The 19714-nt window shown below is 35.4% G+C and overlaps 2 protein-coding genes across 2 annotated transcripts; one reads left to right on the top strand and one right to left on the bottom strand.

Annotated features, from left to right (window-relative positions):
- Nucleotides 1-1275: 1275 nt before the first annotated feature.
- LOC138334895 (RCC1 domain-containing protein 1-like) lies at nt 1276-10015 on the bottom strand. Its single transcript, XM_069283723.1, has 6 exons — nt 9831-10015; nt 8540-8842; nt 7947-8118; nt 2925-3046; nt 1960-2436; nt 1276-1530 (listed from the first exon to the last, which is right to left on the bottom strand). Exons 1-6 carry the CDS (start codon nt 9985-9987, stop codon nt 1298-1300), a joined length of 1464 nt encoding a protein of 487 aa, XP_069139824.1. The 5' UTR covers nt 9988-10015; the 3' UTR covers nt 1276-1297.
- Nucleotides 10016-10197: 182 nt separating this feature from the next.
- LOC138334894 (26S proteasome non-ATPase regulatory subunit 4-like) lies at nt 10198-19158 on the top strand. Its single transcript, XM_069283722.1, has 11 exons — nt 10198-10254; nt 11911-12051; nt 13014-13125; nt 13440-13526; nt 14429-14497; nt 14923-14984; nt 15444-15597; nt 16012-16126; nt 17371-17526; nt 18008-18096; nt 18605-19158. Exons 1-11 carry the CDS (start codon nt 10229-10231, stop codon nt 18782-18784), a joined length of 1191 nt encoding a protein of 396 aa, XP_069139823.1. The 5' UTR covers nt 10198-10228; the 3' UTR covers nt 18785-19158.
- The last annotated feature ends 556 nt before the right edge of the window (nt 19159-19714 follow it).

Below are 19714 nucleotides of genomic sequence, written 5' to 3'. Positions count from 1 at the left end.
ACCCGGACGCCGCCGACGCCGACGTCGACAGTGATAACTATGTGTCGCCCTTGCGTTACAGGCGACACAAAAATGATAGATTCATTCTGTACCTCCCGCAATATGACGTAGAAATGATTTTTCTGCGAGCAATTTTAGGCTTACATGATCTGGCTCAATTCTGGCGGTGTTAATCTTTACTTGTTTACATCAATACATGCCTGCTTATGGATCCCGTTCAGTAGTCGTTAAAAGATTTTAGCATATTTGACCCCTGTGGCCTTGAATGAAGATCAAGATCATTCATTTGAACAAACTTGGTAGCCCTTCATCCCAGCATGCTACAGGCTAAATATCAGTACCCTTGGCCTTTTGGTTATTGAGAAGAAGTCGTTTGAATGAAAAGTTTACGCACGGCGGACGGTGCACAACGACAGATGGTGCATGATGACAATACCTCATCCTGACCCTTCAGGTCAGATGACCTAAAAAAGAAGCTTTTCATCGATCAAAAAACGGTACCTTTTCTTGCCATTTCATCATAATTTCATATTCGATGATCACAGAACATTTTCTGTGATTAGTTGTCATATATCATAAAATATAAACTAAGGTTTTTCTTAAAAATGCTCCACCGCTGACAAATGGTATTTTTTCATCATCAAAAACAGGAGCAGACTATTAAGTATTTTCTTCAGTTACAAAAGCTACTTACTTTACACCATTACCACCATTGAGAAGTTTGAGCTTCTAATTTTACTTCAAGTTAAAAATATGAAAAATAATTAGTATATATAGTAAATGGTAAAATAAAGTCATTCTGTGCTTTTTGTTTATTTCTCCCACAAGAAAGTGGTGTTTTCATCAACTATTTTTTTTTTTCGTAAATACAGTGATGCAGATGGAATTCATGATGTTGGTAATGTCTTTCTTCAATGTTCATGTACAAACTAAGGCATAGGTATTACAGAGTTATGTCCCTTGACATTCATTTCCCAACTTTTCAAGCATCTTTTTGACTTAAACCATGACAATTTAATTGTTAAATATGGATAATCTATACGTATAATGTACAAACATATGGAATATTTTCTATATTTATTAGTACTACCGTATTCCCTTATATTTTTTACTCTTTCTGTCAAGATACAATAACAGTGGAACATGTCTGGCCATTTAAAAATTCTGGGGGAACCAATCAAAAGTCCTGCAATTTCTGTTTTATTCTATAAATTGCATTGCATTTCTATAAAATGCCATGCATTTTTTTTACTTCAATGAAAATAGCACTTTACCTAAATTAAAAATATTTTAATTATCAGTGTGAAGATAGACACCCGTGAGATAATGTTTCCCTGGTATCCACATTAATTGCATGTCTTTTGTTTTCAGTGATGATAATTGTATTCCACTGACCACAGTAAATATCTGTCACTTTAAGTTTCTCTTTTACAAACAGGTTGACAGACTGGAGAAAGTCTCTGTTGAGAGTATCACCATGACACAACTGTCCATACTTATTCCATCCACATGTTAACACAACACCGGAACCTGGAAAGTATCATTATATATTAGTTACACCTTTTAGATATGGAATATTTTCACCAGGTTAATCTGAAACAGATACCAGGTATATGTAACTACAAATGGTTTTGATAAATTAATGCAGAGTATTATACACTATTTTCTTTATGCACATATATCGATATTGCCCTGTAAAATGATTTAAAGACTACATGCAAAAGTTTGATTTTCAAAAGCTGAAAAATATGAAACAATATGTACTTTTGCCTAGAAAAGTGCTACATACAGAATAATAAAGAAAGTGCTTCTTAAAGATTGAGAAATCAAGAAGATCACTAGCATGCAAACTTGATATTAATCCAATTTTCCATCAATTATATCAAAGATGTTGTCCCCCCCAAAAAAAAATTAAAATAAATATCAATTAATACTGTAACATTAAGTAGATCTTGTCACCTGTTAAAAGTGCAGTGTGTCTAGATCCACAGCTGATCTGAGTGGCTGTGACATCTAAAAGGTCAAGGCCACAAGGTTCACTCTGGACTTGTACATGGGACACATCACAATTCTGGACATACACATGGCTCTCCATACTGTCTAATGGTTTTGAATGGGGAGATGGGGAACCAATGGAATTTGCTGTAGTGTTTGATGACGTCTCTGAAATGGGGTCTGTATGTGTTCTTTGAGCTGATTGGTTCTCATCTGAATCATGGATATTTATTGCTGAAGAAGAGTCTTTGATGGGTTCAGAATTCAGATTACTAGTGAATGTTTTTTGCACTCCACTTTTTTCTCCATCAGTGCTTTCCCCAGTATCTGTGTTTGCTGAGTCTATAGACATGTCCATGAGGAGTTTCTTATTGCTCCCACCACATGGTAATCCAAGTTGACCACTCTCGTTCCATCCCCAGACCCATACATCTCCAATATCTACAGCAGGGAAAGGGTAAATCATTCATGTACAAAATTGTAAAAATGGTGTTAGAAAATTAATAACAACATTCTACAATTTCCTTATAAATCCAGGAAAATCATTTCAGAGTATACAGTCCTATAGTATAAACACACACATGTATTCATACAACAATGTAGAATTTATAGAGAGGGTCGGCGTATATAAATATATATGATTTGCCTGCTGCCAAATCAATGTCAAAATTAAAATCTTTTGAATTTAACAACATATTTTGAAATGAAATAAAAATACAACAATGTGCACAACATTCAACGGCATATGCCATTACCAATTGTAATCCATGATCATCTCATTTGAAATTGAATTTACATATAATGATGACAACATTTTAACTTTAAATTTGACTAAAATTGATTTTGAAGTTATATTTCTGTACATATCACAGGTATATTTAATTTAGAAAGCTGTTTTCATTTTCTGATTATCATTAAGAACTTTCTACCTGATAATGCCACAGAGTGCCATCCTCCTGCTGCCACTGAAGTGAAAGCCACACCAGCAAGTGCCTCCAACAACTGTGGCTGTTTGCGGCTAACAACATCTCCATGACCCAACTGTCCACGACTGAAAAAATACTAGCTGTCATAAAATTGACATCTAAATGCAAAATTACATGAGTTTTATTTCAACTGATCTGATTGCTAAGTACATACCTTGGTAAGATAGCTACATAAATTGTTGACTGACATTTTTGTGAATCAAAATATTTCTCAAATTAAAGAATCATTAGTTTTCCTATCTACAGTCAGTTCAAGAAACTTTAAACAAAAAAACAACAAGGACATAGTCATTCAGATCCCCCGCCAATGGAGATATCAAAGCTGAAGTAAGTTTGATTGTGGAGACTTATGTGTATGAAAAAAAACAGGAAAAAGGAAGTTGAGCTAAAGAAAGATGGAGTATAATTCAAGTAGAGCGGGGCTGCAATTGTTGAATCAGGTATACAGCCTTGACATTTATATTAGACTATATACACAAAGATGGGTGGAGTTTTGCAAAGTAACATTTACCATTTACCATGATATTTTCAGCAATGTTTCCATGGTAACGGAAAAAGTGCAAAAAATGAAAACCTAAAAATAGCAAAAGGTACTACTAGACCATAAAAAGAATGTGTCTATGAAGTTTCGTGGAAATATCTCTGCTGGTTTTAAAGTTATGCTCCGGAAATGAACCTGCTACAAAAATATGATATTTTCAGCAATGTTTCTATGGTTACAGAAAAAAGCACAAAAAGTGAAAAGCTAAAAATAGCAAAAGGTACTACTAGACCATAAGAACAATGTGTCTATGAAGTTGCATGGAAATATCTCTGCTGGTTTTAGAGTTGTGCTCCGGAAACGATTCTTACACAAAAATCTGCCATTTTCAGCAATGTTTCCATGGTTACAGAAAAAAGTACAAAAAGTGACAACCTTAAAATAGCAAAAGGCACTACTAGACCATAAGACTAATGTGCCTATGGAGTTTTGTGCATATATCTCAACCGGTTTCCAGTTATGCTGCGGAAACGAACCTGGTACAAAAATATGATATTTTCAGCAATGTTTCCATGGTTACGGAAAAAGTGCAAAAAATGAAAACCTAAAAATAGCAAAAAGCACTACTAGTCCATCAGAACAATGTGTCTATGAAGTTTCATGGAAATATCTCTGCTGGTTTTAGAGTTGTGCTCCGGAAACGATTCTTACACAAAAATCTGCCATTTTCAGCAATGTTTCCACGGTAACAGAAAAAAGTACAAAAAGTGAAAACCTTAAAATAGCAAAAGACACTACTAGACCATAAGACCAATGTGTCTATGAAGTTTCGTGGAAATATCTCTTCTGATTTTAGAGTTATGCTCCGGAAACGAACCTGGTACAAAAATATGATATTTTCAGCAATGTTTCCATGGTTACGGAAAAAATGCAAAAAAAAGAAAACCTAAAAATAGCAAAAGGCACTACTAGACCATAAGACCAATGTGTGTATGAAGTTTCGTGGAAATATCTCTACTGGTTTTAGAGTTATGCTCCGGAAACCTTTCGTACGGACAGACAGACGGACGGACAGACGGACGGACAGACGGACGGACAGACGGACGGACGGACGGAACCCATTTGTATATCCCCCGTCAACTTCGATGGGCAGGGGATAAAAACAAAAACTCGTTTTTCTCATCAGAGAATAACCTCTTTTGGCCTCAAAGTTGTACATCCTGTCCCCCATCCTCCTCTCAAACCAATAAATGTAAGGAGTTGTACTTTGATTTACGTTACTTCACTATAATTTCCTACTTTCCCATTACTGTTACTGCTCTAACTGTTAGAAGTTGTACTTAAATTGTGTACATACCTCCCCATTACTGTTACTGCTCTAACTGTTAGAAGTTGTACTTAAATTGTGTACATACCTCCCCATTAATTTATTGCCTGATCAGTGAGAAATTGTACTTAACTACCTCATCATTACTGTTACTATCTGATCTGTGAGAAGTTGTACTTACCTACCCCCCATTACTGTTAATGTCTGATCTGTGAGAAGTTGTACTTATCTATACCTCTCAACTACTGTTACTGTCTGGTCTGTGAGAAGTTGTACTTACCTACCTTCCCATTACTGTTACTGTCTGATCTGTGAGAAGTTGTACTTACCTACCTCTCCCCATTACTGTTGTTGTCTGATCTGTGAGAAGTTGTACTTACCTACCTCCCCTCCCCATTACTGTTGCTGTCTGATCTGTGAGAAGTTGTACTTACCTATACCTCTAAACTACTGTTACTGTCTGATCTGTGAGAAGTTGTACTTACAAACCTCCCCATCACTGTTACTGCCTGATCTGTGAGAAGTTGTACTTACCAACCTCCCCATCACTGTTACTGTCTGATCTGTGCGAAGTTGTACTTACCTCCCCCTCCCCATTACTGTTACTGCCTGATCTGTGCGAAGTTGTACTTATCTACCTCCCCTCCCCATTACTGTTGCTGTCTGATCTGTAAAAAGTTGTACTTACCAACCTCTCCCCATTACTGTTTCTGCCTGATCTGTGAGAAGTTGTACTTACCTATACCTCCCAACTACTGTTACTGTCTGATCTGTGAGAAGTTGTACTTACCTACCTCCCCCCATAACTATTACTGTCTGATCTGTGAGAAGTTTACCTACCTCTCCCCATTACTGTTACTGCCTGATCTGTGAGATGTTGTACTTACCTATACCTCCCAACTACTGTTACTGTCTGATCTGTAAAAAGTTGTACTTACCAACCTCCCCATCACTGTTACTGTCTGATCTGTGAGAAGTTGTACTTACCTACCTCTCCCCATTACTGTTACTGCCTGATCTGTGAGAAGTTGTACTTACCTATACCTCCCAACTACTGTTACTGTCTGATCTGTGAGAAGTTTACCTACCTCCCCCCATAACTGTTACTGCCTGATCTGTGAGAAGTTGTACTTACCTATACCTCCCAACTACTGTTACTGTCTGATCGTGAGAAGTTGTACTTACCAACCTCCCCATCACTGTTACTGTCTGATCTGTGCGAAATTGTACTTACCTACCTCCCCTCTTTATTACTGTTGCTGTCTGATCTGTGAGAAGTTGTACTTACCAACCTCCCCATCACTGTTACTGTCTGATCTGTGAGAAGTTGTACTTACCTACCCCTCCCCATTACTGTTACTGCCTGATCTGTGAGAAGTTGTACTTACCTACCTCCCCTCCCCATTACTGTTGCTGTCTGATCTGTAAAAAGTTGTACTTACCAACCTCCCCATCACTGTTACTGTCTGATCTGTGAGAAGTTGTACTTACCTACCTCTCCCCATTACTGTTTCTGCCTGATCTGTGAGAAGTTGTACTTACCTACCCCTCCCCATTACTGTTACTGTCTGATCTGTGAGAAGTTGTACTTACCTACCTCCCCCCATTACTGTTACTGTCTGATCTGTGAGAAGTTGTACTTACCTACCTCTCCCCATTACTGTTACTGCCTGATCTGTGAGAAGTTGTACTTACCTACCTCCCCTCCCCATTACTGTTACTGTCTGATCTGTGAGAAGTTGTACTTACCTACCTCCCCATCACTGTTACTGTCTGATCTGTGAGAAGTTGTACTTACCTACCTCTCCCCATTACTGTTACTGCCTGATCTGTGAGAAGTTGTACTTACCTATACCTCCCAACTACTGTTACTGTCTGATCTGTGAGAAGTTGTACTTACCTACCTCCCCCCATAACTGTTACTGTCTGATCTGTGAGAAGTTTACCTACCCCCCATACTGTTACTGCCTGATCTGTGAGAAGTTGTACTTACCTATACCTCCCAACTACTGTTACTGTCTGATTGTGAGAAGTTGTACTTACCAACCTCCCCATCACTGTTACTGTCTGATCTGTGCGAAATTGTACTTACCTACCTTCCCTCTTTATTACTGTTGCTGTCTGATCTGTGAGAAGTTGTACTTCACCTATACCTCCCAACTACTGTTACTGTCTGATCTGTGAGAAGTTGCACTTACCTACCTCCCCCCATAACTGTTACTGTCTGATCTGTGAGAAGTTTACCTACCTCTCCCAATTACTGTTACTGCCTGATCTGTGAGAAGTTGTACTTACCTATACCTCCCAACTACTGTTACTGTCTGATCTGTGAGAGTTGTACTTACCTACCTCCCCCCATAACTGTTACTGTCTGATCTGTGAGAAGTTTACCTACCTCTCCCCATTACTGTTACTGTCTGATCTGTTAGAAGTTATACTTACCTACCTCCCCCATTACTGTTACTGCCTGATCTGTGAGAAGTTGTACTTACCTACCCCTCCCCATTACTGTTACTGCCTGATCTGTGTGAAGTTGTACTTACCTACCTCCCCTCCCCATTACTGTTGCTGTCTGATCTGTAAAAAGTTGTACTTACCAACCTCCCCATCACTGTTACTGTCTGATCTGTGAGAAGTTGTACTTACCTACCTCTCCCCATTACTGTTACTGCCTGATCTTTGAGAAGTTGTACTTACCTACCTCCCCCATTACTGTTACTGTCTGATCTGTGAGAAGTTGTACTTACCTACCTCCAACCATTACTGTTACGTTACTGCCTGATCTGTGAGTAGTTGTACTTACCTACCTCCCCCATTACTGTTACTGTCTGATCTGTGAGAAGTTGTACTTACCTACCTCCAACCATTACTGTTACCGCCTGATCTGTGAGTAGTTGTACTTACCTACCTCCCCATTACTGTTACTGTCTGATCTGTGAGAAGTTGTACTTACCTACCTCCAACCATTACTGTTACTGCCTGATCTGTGAGAAGTTGTACTTACCTACCTCCCCCCATTACTGTTACTGCCTGATCTGTGAGAAGTTGTACTTACCTACCTCCCCCCATTACTGTTACTGTCTGATCTGTGAGAAGTTGTACTTACCTACCTCCCCCCATTACTGTTACTGCCTGATCTGTGAGAAGTTGTACGTACCTGCCTCCACCAAAGGAGTAAATCTGTCTGTTCTTGCCTAGTAGAAGCACATGCTCCTTTCCACAGCTCACTGATACAATTGGTTCAGCACATAACACAGGCATTAAAGGGGACATAATCCAGGTCTCAGTATCAAGGTGTGTGAGAATGCAACTGCTGAGTGTTCCTGAAACTACATAACATAATATCTTACTATTATAATATTTATTTTAATACATTTATTTATTATTTATAATAAAACAATATTACCTTTTGGTTAAAATGTACTATGTTATAACAAAAAGACTTGCATGTTTATTGCTGATTCGTGCATAGTTTGCAAACAAAATTTCTTTCATACCCCCATGAAATAAGAATATAGTGACATCAATGCTTTAACATATTTCAGCTAGTCCACACAAACTGTGCCATACTTAAATAATAACTCCATGCCAATCAAACACTCACCCCTAACATATCATTACAAATTATTAAAGCAAGAACTGATTTATATCTTAAAATAAAATAATACAATCTAGCTCTCATGAGTTTAGACTTTGGCATCAGTTGAAGATCAATGATAAATATTTGTTACAGTAGTAATTGTCACAAACCTTCAAGGAAAAATAATTCTTTATCTGTACCATGGATACTCTTTACACTTGAAGCTGGACTTGTCTGGTGTTTATTATCTACATCATTCCTTTGATTGACATCTCTTTCAGTATACTTCACAGTCTTCATACTGTGTGACTCTGTTAGTATCTGGACACTTCCGTCACTGAGTAGAGCCAATATCTGGTCATTTAAACATGTTAAACTCCTACAAGTAAAATGTTCATTGTGCTGATTTTCTCCGCTTTTTAAAGTCTCATTTTTTTCTGCTTTAAATGGTGAAGTGATGATTTTCCCATTCCCTTCAATAAAAAATAATTTTCAATAAAATGTAAGTATACCTGAAGTATAAGTAGTAATTTAAAATGCTTTGAAAATTTAAATTGAGAAAATTGAAGGTGGCATGCACTCAATTAAATGAAATATAATTTGGTCAAAATTTCATACTTTTACAAATTAACAAATTAAAGTACAAAGTAATTAATTATAAATTGGTACATTTTATTTCTTGCTGGTTTGTTGATATACGTAGTAATTTAAAATGCTTTGAAAATTTAAATTGAGAAAATTGAAGGTGGCATGCACTCAATTAAATGAAATATAATTTGGTCAAAATTTCATACTTTTACAAATTAACAAATTAAAGTACAAAGTAATTAATTATAAATTGGTACATTTTATTTCTTGCTGGTTTGTTGATATACGGAAAATTTGATTACCCTGACGAATATTGGTCCTTCAAGGGTAATTACATATTTAGTTTAATTTAGATTATTCTGAAATTGTAGGCACTATATATATATATGCGTGCCTCTATATTCAGATCATAGTCCATATACTCATTTATACAAATGACATAATAATCACACTTCACACCACTAAACAAATTGACGGATCGCTAGCTGTCAATCAAACCGCACGTGACTTTGTATTTTGTATTGTGTGTGCCACGATGTTTGCTCCGACATTGAATAGAAACACATGCGTTTGTGAGCACAAGGCGTGGCTATATTACACCTGGCGATCAGTCATTGATTACTGTACTGTATATGTAAAACTTTTATGCAAATTTAATAGTTAAAACATTAAACAAAAAATAGATAAATTGATACTTCATCTAATTTATTTATTTGTTCGGAAAATATTTTTGTATTTTTTTTTCTGTCAATCACTTTTTTTTTCTCCTTCATTTATAAAACTGACTAAAGGGATTATCACTGTTAATTTACTTTTTCAACCAATGTAGGGACATGAGCAAGACTACATAGTTGTTGTTACATGTTATGTTACCATCAATAAGTGCCAGTTGCGACCAAGACAGGGTGATGTTTAAAATGCAGCAAGTTGTTTGTATCATTTGTGGTTCCGAAACAACACTGCCATGCCTATATTGTTCTGAAATTTGTTTGAATCCATTAAATCCAGCGCCCCACACATCAACATCCATTGTCGGAAATCCAACTCGTCGTTTTTAATTTTAGTTTATCCAAAAATTCAGGAACGCATAAAATACATTTTTCTTTTATCCTTTTAATTAAATTACCCATGGAAATAATAAACAAAGTTCAAAACTGTAACAAAATAACACTATTATATCATTTATTGATTCAACAGCAAAATATTTTTTTTCTCACGAATTTAATAGCCAATCAAAAACCAGTGTTGTCAGATCACCAAATCGTTCCAAGATGGTGCTTGAAAGTACGATTGTGTGGTAAGCAAAATTAAAATATTTCTAATAGCACAATTTGGTTGAAACAATAATTCTTCCAATCAGTTTTTTCGGTGTATTTTACGGAAGATGTTATTTTGAGTCAAAATTTCTAAATGTTTTCAGCGAACTACAAATAAGTTCACATTTTGTGTGATGACAAAGCGAAATAGACAAATTTTGACATTAGAAAATCGTTTGAATTTTCGTATTTATACATATCTTATATTGAATTTAAATGCACATATTTATCTCTCAAATGTAGGGCTATGTGACAGTTATACGTGTATCTGTATACCAATATGCATGGTCAAAACTGATAAATAATATTAAAATTACATTTTGACTAAATTTCCAGAATGGATAAAGTCTGATGATACGTATACAGGATCCATTCTCCCTGAGACGGACTGCAGCGAGTCTTTGTCTTTTTATTCCTCGACTTAAGTCTTTCAATGAGATTATTAATGAGCTTTTTAGCTGTGAACTTAAAACTTTATTTCCTTTGAGATGTAACAGGAGAGGAGAAAATGTAGCGGCCAGACCGGGATTCGAACCCGGGACCCTCTGAAACTATCCTATTTCCTAGTGATTTTGGTGTATGACATCTAAGGATAGGTCAGAAAATTAGGAAGAAATCATTTATTAAAGATTAAAAGATTAATGTACAGTAATACAAAGCTAATTCAAACCACCAAAGTTACACCACCAGTGGGCAGAGCTTAATTGGCCTTGGCCTTTGTTACTGTATGAATGGACTGATATGGAATTAATTAAGTACTTATTGCTTAAGCATAGAAGCAAATGAATTATTTTTTATGCATTTTTTTGTTAGTTAGACCATGGGTATCGTTTTATTCCTTTATGCTCTGTCTGAGCATGCATCTTTAAAATGAATGGTCGGGCAAAGAAACCTGTCTAAATGCATTCATCGGCCTTCCAAAAGTCCTTACACATCAAAACGACGGTTTATTGTTCAGTTTTGACCATTGAAATAATGGAAAAGCCTAGTGTAAATTTAGCACAGTTCTAAATATAAATTTGCCTAACTCTCTGAAAGCCAGGCTGCGTGGAAATGTAACCAGTAGGCAGTACCATGGTCATATCCAGACCGGAAAACATTTTAGGATTCATATATTATAAATGAATTTATTCGCATACAGAGTGATTTTGGGGGATGTTTTATTTTTCAATTTCATAAGGAATTATACTGGATATACACACACATACAATGTATTCGCACCACTTTAAGGTGAATAGTCGGGCAAAGAAAACCAGTCTAAATGCGTTCATTGGCCTTCCAAAAGTTCTCACATATTAATACAACGGCCAAGTTCTATGTTTCCCAGTTCTGACCATTAAAGTAAAGGAAAGTTGAAAGTATTGAAAGCGAGGCTGCGTGTAAATGTAACCACGTACATAGTCAGCCGGGAGGACGTATTAGGATTCCTATACTTTAAATTACTTTCTTCGTACGCAGACAGATTTTGGCGAGAGATTTTATTTTTCCATTTCATAAGAAATTATACTGGATACATTCACACCATTTTTACCGACTTTAGCCATCCTTGCCCGACTGTTCACTTTAACCGACTTTAGCTATAGCCTTCCTTTGTGTGACTATTCCACTATAATAAAATGATGTTATTTCATTTGCAGTGTTGACAACAGCGATTACATGAGAAATGGTGATTTTGTTCCAACACGACTACAGGCACAGCAGGATGCAGTCAACCTTGTTTGCCACTCAAAGACACGAGCAAATCCAGAAAATAATGTTGGTCTATTGACCATGTCAAGGTATGATAATTCAGTTGCTGTGATAGAATTTATCTTAATACATGTATATATATATATATATATATATATATTCTGTTTTCAATACAACAGTGCACGTGGCTGTATGTCAAAAATTGTTTGTCAGTTGTCCAGAATTATTTGCCTTCATATGAAGAATTTTAAATTTAAGTAAATGGATTGCTTAATGTTAAGGAATATTTATGCTGATGAAACTGAGTGCAGAAATGACTGAGTGTGGTTTGAAATTTTGAATACCTTGTATTGTTGTATGTGATCATCATACCGTATTTCACTGCTAATAAGCTCAAGACCCCCACCCAAAGAAGAAGTAAAGGTCAAAAGTGGTGGTGGGTCTTATTTGCAGATAACTGGCCTAATAACATCGATCTATGAGGTCGCCATCTTGGATTTTTCGATGTCTTGTCATGATCATTGTTGTAACAGTCGTATGACAGATGGGTAATAGTAAGATGTTCAAGTATTGAAAATAATAATGAAGATGTATGTGTAAAATTAAATTAAATGTCAATGTTATGACAAATTAAAATATAAACAATACCAGGGCAGTTGTAATTCTGAAAGGGAATTCGAAACAGACTTTGTTTTGACAACACATTTTTTGCAAGAGTCTCGCGGACATTCACCACTGAATCGAAACGAAGAAACACTAAATGCATCATAAGCAATTGGCAATATTATTTTAATTCGGAAGTTTTAATAATCATATAGTTATTTTAAAATTTTCAAATTAAGTTACTTAGGTACTAGTTCATTACAATTAACACTAGTCCAGCTGTAAAATTACTAGTCGTTGGCATCGGACTAGTGCTTTAAGTCACAGACTGGGTTTTGGGTATAGGTTTTACAAGTAATAAGACAAAATAAATGGTTTTGTAAGATTTACCATTGTTACTATCATCAATGTTTACTTAAAATTGATAAATTCTAAATTTCTCTTTCAGTGTTGAGGTTCTGGCTACCCTCACAACTGATGTTGGCCGCATACTTAGCAAACTCCACCAAGTTCAGCCAAAAGGAGACATCAGATTTGGAACAGCACTAAAAGTGGCTCATGTAAGTTATTGATTGCTTTGAAGATTTTGTCATCTTACAAATGAAAATAAATGTACTATATTTAAGTGCTTTGAATGATACTTGATATTGTGTTGGGCTTTAAGGCTTTGATATCAATAAGTTATTAGCTCATGATCAAAAATGAATACAATTCATTTTCATGAAGTATTTGTGTTAGTCAGTTTATGTCATTATGTAATAATTATGATCTAATAAGATAAGAAATCAGGAGTCTGATTATGAAAATATTTCCTAACACTGTAAGATTATTTAATTTATACAATGTCTAATTCCTTGAATTTATGATTTTGTAGTTGTCCCTGAAACATAGACAAGGACGTAACCACAAGATGAGAATTGTACTGTTTGTGGGAAGTCCAATCGCCGAGGATGAGAAAGATGTAAGTACTATATCTAAAACTTTAACATTATCAGCGTATGGATTGGAATAAAGGAAGCTTATTATTAGTATATCACAAATGGAACAAAGACATACATTAATCATTGTACTAAGAGAAACAATGCATTCATAAGTGGCATAGAAGCAAAGACAAGGGCTACTACAGTATAGTTTTGATATCGAATATGGATTAGATATGACATTTTGTCTTGGTCCTGCAAAACTATCTCATAAAACATTCCATTTCAGCAGCAGGAAGAATTCTAACGCTATATCTGCAGGGCAAATTCAATTTGGGATCTTCATCTTTTCTCTTCATCTTTAAATTAAAATACTGACTTTCTTCCTCCTCATCATGTTTCCATAGACACTGCTCCAGTACTATTTGACAGTTCTGGCTTTGAGTTGTACCATCACCCCTGTTAGGAAGGTTCTGGGTTCTTTACCCTGGCTAAGACACACCATATTCTAATAAGACTGTATGAAAGTGGTAGTTTCTGCTGCTCCGCATAAAGGGAGTGGCAGTTTTGGCAGTAAGTTCACTGAGATAGCACTGTAAAAAGGGTAAGAGTCAAAATAACACCATTACAAGAAGACACAGTGTAAATATATCCCAGTCTCCCAAAGCATACAGACACTCACACATGCAACACGTTGCATACAGGCTGAATATAGGGAGACCATCCTTAAATGATACTTATTTTTTTATTAGAATGGTAAGCCTTAACCAACTATCTCAGTCATGATTTGTGGATTATACAACAAATTTGAGTTTTGTTCATGCTGTATTATTATCTTGAGGATATCTTGTCTTCTGAAACACATTATTTTCTGATGTGTGTTTTCATTTATGTTACTGCAATGTATAAATTTATATTACTTATTTTGATGTATTCTTTACAGTTGGTGAAAATGGCCAAAAAACTGAAGAAAGAGAAAGTAAACATGGATGTCATCAACTTTGGTGAAGAGGTAACCATCAAAATTTTATTAAAACAAAATCCACATGTAGAAGTATAATCAAATAGGTACGAGGAAAGTAATTATAAATACAATTTTTGCAATCAGATTTTTCACATTGTTGTTTTGTGATATGTTAATAATTATGGAAGGGACCATTTGGTCAAATGAAATGTTTCTTGCTACAGACATAATATTTTTAGAATATGTACTGGTACATGTCTCTATTAATCACAATTCAACACTTTGCTTTCATGAAGAATTTCAAACTTTCCACTTATAGAATATGTTCAATTGCAGTATGACATAGCTGCAAAGGGAAAAGAAGAATCTGCACATACATATGTATGTCTCCTGTGATTGAGAATACCAAATGTCATTAATTACATTTTAATATAACATGCATGTTTGATGTATATATTGGTGTTTTCTTAAAGGGCTTTAATACAGAAAAGTTGACTGCCATGGTAAATGCTCTGAATGGAAAAGATGGAACTGGGTATGTACTGTACACATGATTTCTGAGATTTTCGTTTTAAGTTTGGCTTGTATTAGAAGTTTGTATTCCATATGTCATAAATTTGACTGTATTTTCTAATCATGAAATAATCAGTGACAGAGCAGTAGTGTTTCCAAATCAAATTTAAGTTAACAACCTCAATATTTGTCAAACAAATATGAAATGTTAACCTTTTGTACTTGAATTAGAAAATCCAGTGACCTATATATTTGAAAGTTAACACATGAACAGTTGGGGTTGAATAAATTCCTATTAACCTAAAATGGTGGACATTTATTAAAATTGCTTTTGTCAAAGGTCTTTATTTGAAATTAATCATAATGAAAAAAAAAATAGACAATAAAAGATCTTCACATGAAGCTATGAGAGAAAATGCTCATTGATAAAGCAATGTTTGATATTATTTTTTACGTTTGTATTTTACCTGTACCATTACAGATCACACCTAGTGACCATACCACCAGGCCCCATGTTGTCAGAGGCTCTAATGAACTCGCCCGTTGTTGTTGGTGAGGATGGATCAGGAGCGGCCATGCAAGCTGTTGGATTTGAGTTTGGTGTTGATCCCAACGAAGATCCTGAATTAGCTCTGGTTAGTATATATTCTGTATTTGCATATTACAGAGTTATCTGTCCTTTTGGTTAGGTATTGATTGGAAAGTCATATGTTTATGAGCGTATTGTTTTAGTCATACTTTTCTGGGAAAATGATGCGAGTTTTGCTCACAAAATAATGACGTCACAATTGATACTACCTACTCGCAATTTATCAGATAGGGGTTTGAAAAAATACATTACACACAATACTATAAGTTTAATTGTTTTAGAGATTCTGAATCAATATATACCATGGGTTAGTCAGATGATAAATCACAACATATCATAAGAAAATATTTATAAAATACATTGTATTATTTTTTGCAAACAAAACGTTAATTATTTTTATTGTGAATTGTCCTTTTAATGTTTTACTATTCACATAGACACTATTTCTTTATCACCCTAGGCTTTGAGAGTGTCTATGGAAGAGCAGAGAGCAAGACAAGAAGATGAGGCAAAGAAAACAGCTCCAGCCCCAGAGGAAGGACAAGTACAGAGCATGGAAACAACTGCAGCTGGAGGTAATGGATCTTATAAAACAAACAGTTGATGGAGAAGCAGATAATCAGTAAATGTCACTCATTTCAAATCCATCAAATGCTTATTTGCCTGTTTTTAGGGCGAGCAGAGTACGCTCGCCCTATTGTTTTCCTTGTCGTGTGTAGAGTCTGTGTACATCCGTTATGCCTAGTGCGCATGAAATACCGGAAGTGAGATCTACGTATTGAATAACTATATTCTGTTGGTCTTTGGCTTATGGTTACATACACAGCTTATGATTTCATAAACATAAATTAAATATTAACTCTTTTGCAACGATTTACATATGCAATTGTCAGTAATCAAGAACGTACCTGGATTAAACACTTATCACAAAAATACGTTTGGAACTGGAAGCGTATAATCATAAAAACGCTTGCAACTCTCTATATATTCAAGCACCTCGCCGATTTTGTACACCAATGTGCATTAAGGTTAAATAGTCGATAAAGGATTATGGAACTGGAAGCGTATAAACATACAAACGCTTGTATCGCTCAAGAAATCCAAGCACCTCACCGATGATGTATTAAAAAGGTTCAAATAGTCGATAAATATAGACGCATTGTGAAGCGCATTATCATACGAGTGAAACAAAAAAAGACAATATAAAATATCAGTCTGGGTGTCTGAGCTCTAGATCTAATGTACCCCAGAAAGGCGTTCAAGCGTGGCACAGGTGAGTCACCATGTGCACAGAGACTAGACAGTGTTCTAGCGGACGACTATTTTGAACAGCGAATCAAGTCTTGAGTCTATCGTATCAATATCTATATAATAATAAACACGCTTCTATGTAACAAAGAACACACTTAACAAAGTTCAAAGGTATTTCACATTCAAAGTTCTGATGAAGTAAAGGAATGTATCTATTATAATACACCAAGGGTGTAAACCATCTCCTTGCAATAGTCCCAGAGATAATGAGCGAAAGTGCTATGTACACGGGGACACCTGTTACCGAGGATTATTTCATACTGGAAATTAAGGTTAGGAAGTAGTTAGCGAGCACTTAATGTCTAACAGACATATTTCTAGTTTTTTATTATATTCATGTACAAGCGAGAATGTCAGACAAAAATTAAAAAAAAAAAAAAAATGAAGAAGAAAAAAAGATTGTTTTGTTGACGGTAGTCATAGATAGATTTTGGATATCATCTTGATTTTTTTTTTCACTTTTATTAATCCAGGCTTCTATCAATTCCCTGTACTATATTTATGACAGGTACCTCAGACGAGGCGATGTTGGAACAGGCCCTGGCCATGTCCATGCAGCCAGATGCCGAGCAGCAGGCCCCAACACCTAGTGTACCTGACTTTGGCTCCATGTCTGAGGAAGAGCAGATAGCTTACGCCATGCAGATGTCATTAGCAAATTCTGGTATGTTGTTAGCTAGTTATATATGGCACTTCACAGCGATGTTGGGAACCATGTTTAGATGTGTATGCAGGGTGTTTTTGCCAAAAGTTTTGGTTGCCATGGCAACCAGGTCACTATGCACAGGTTTTGAAATATAGCCAATATAAATGTTATTTATAAGTTTTTTGATCAATTTTGTTCAAACTTTGTCAATTGGTGTAACATCTGAATATCTATTGTTTGACACTTCACATGCTTCAGTAATGGGCATTCATGGCCACATGATGAAGAAACATTTGTTTGCCTTGGTCTGAAATTAGGGGTTAAGGGAGGGTATAAGTTAGCAATTGGCTTGCTGAAGTTACAGTTCTAGTTCATTTAGATAATATTTAGATGAATTATATTGTCAGGTAATAAATGTCAGTTAAATTTTAATGGATAGTCTTGTTTACTGTGTTAATATACAGTTTGTATTTAGAATTTACCGTTGTTTCTGTACTAGCTGCCAATACCACTCAGAACACTCCAGCACCCATGGATGTAGACGACGATGCCAAAGCTGGAGCAGCGGAACAGGGGGAGAAAAAACCTGTAAGTAATTACCGAAATTAGAGACTCATGTAAAACTGTGATAGAGGAAATCTGTAATTTATCGCCCCTAGTTCTCAATTTATTATGACAATTTATGAAAAAGTTTTTGCGTGAATTATTACTAACCAGACTTTTTTATCAGCTATTTTGTATGTGATATTGAACATTCTTAACTTTGTCTTGGTTATGTGTAATTTCATCCTCTTATTCATTGGATATATTCATTGAGCATTTAGGTAATGTGTCATAAGGATTTGTCTCCTTTCAAAAGAAAGTGGAAGAATTGTGAAATGCTGTAACTGGTATTTGTTTACTACAATAATTTGTTGCTGACTTGGTAGAGTAAATAAATACTTCTATATCCAGTGTGTGAATATCTTGCACTAATTTTTATGGCATTTAATATTATTAAATAGAAACACATAGTCTCTGGTTATAACGTGTCAACCTGAGCATTTAAACACAATATTCATCTGTCTCAAAGCTACATTTAATTTCTATTTTTCAGAGCGACGAAGATTACTCTGAAGTTATGAATGATCCAGAATTTCTACAAAATGTATTGGAAAATTTACCTGGTGTAGACCCTCAAAGTGAAACAATACAGAATGCTATGAGTTCTATAATGCAAAAAGATTCTGGGAAAAAAGAAGATGGAAAAAAGGATAAAGACAAGGATAGTAAATAGGATCTCTAAATTGTGATTGTAATGTATCTGTGAATGAATGGACTGATGTTTGCTACAGAAAGCGCTGCCAATTTTATTCTCAAGAAAGAGAGAGATGGAGGAATATAAGGGGTGTTGTGTTGGAAGAAGGAATATTAATAGGGATACAATTTTCTGTGAATTGAATCATCAAAAAAACTCTGAAATGTTTAAATATATACATGTTTTTGTGTTTCTGTTGTTATTTGAATTCAAAGGAAAGCATTTAAAATGAAAAGTGATTTCACCAAGGACAGAAATGTGTTAAAAACCAGAAAGATGGCCTTGAAGCCATACAATGTAACAAATGATTGAAAGTGTGAATGTGTAGGTGTTTAATAAAATATATCATTAGAGATATTTTGTTGTGTTAATGTTATCTAATATCTATTCTTCTTCACTATTTGCCTACGTAGCTTTGATAGTAAACTGTCAATGTTTTCTAAAAAGACTTGTACAGAACATTGCCTCAAAGACCCAAATATTTAATCACAACCCTATCCTGTCACAACAACTACAACTGCCTGTCGGTGCTCATGACCCAGGGCCATGCATATATGCCTTGTACTTGCGTATAGTTTGCACCCCAACTTTTCACTTATAAATTTATGAAAAAAAAGTGCGCACTATACACGCAAAAATACGGTACTTCTTTGTCCAAATTTACTGACTTACCCCACATAAAACATGCTGCATAATTTTGTCACTTAACATTGCTGTAGTTGGCTGGCTTGACACACTTCTTTTTGGAATGTACAGGAGCACTAGGGTCGTCTTGATATTATGAATTGATAATAAATTTATTTAAAGTGAATTGTCGGGCAAAGAAAACCAGTCTAAATGTGTTCATTGGCCTTCCAAAAGTTCTTGCATATTAATGCAACGGCCAAGTTCTGCTTACGTTTCCCAGTT

Source organism: Argopecten irradians, chromosome 11 (genome assembly GCF_041381155.1).
Source record: "Argopecten irradians isolate NY chromosome 11, Ai_NY, whole genome shotgun sequence".
Classification (NCBI taxonomy): domain Eukaryota; kingdom Metazoa; phylum Mollusca; class Bivalvia; order Pectinida; family Pectinidae; genus Argopecten; species Argopecten irradians.
The sequence above is the reverse complement of the archived record's forward strand: the minus strand, read 5'-3'. Positions and strand labels throughout refer to the sequence as shown.

Bases quoted from the DNA above. Each gene is read 5' to 3' on its own strand.
- LOC138334894 (XM_069283722.1), top strand. From the start codon at position 10,229: ATGGTGCTTGAAAGTACGATTGTGTG. The intron at 14,498-14,922 runs GTAACCATCAAA...GTTTTCTTAAAG, and splicing joins TCATCAACTTTGGTGAAGAG to GGCTTTAATACAGAAAAGTT. The intron at 18,097-18,604 runs GTAAGTAATTAC...TCTATTTTTCAG, and splicing joins AACAGGGGGAGAAAAAACCT to AGCGACGAAGATTACTCTGA.
- LOC138334895 (XM_069283723.1), bottom strand. From the start codon at position 9,987: ATGGATGTTGATGTGTGGGGCGCTGGATTTAATGGATTCAAACAAATT. The intron at 8,119-8,539 runs GTTTGTGACAAT...TATGTTATGTAG, and splicing joins AGAATTATTTTTCCTTGAAG to TTTCAGGAACACTCAGCAGT. The intron at 2,437-2,924 runs GTAGAAAGTTCT...TCCCTGCTGTAG, and splicing joins GCACTCTGTGGCATTATCAG to ATATTGGAGATGTATGGGTC.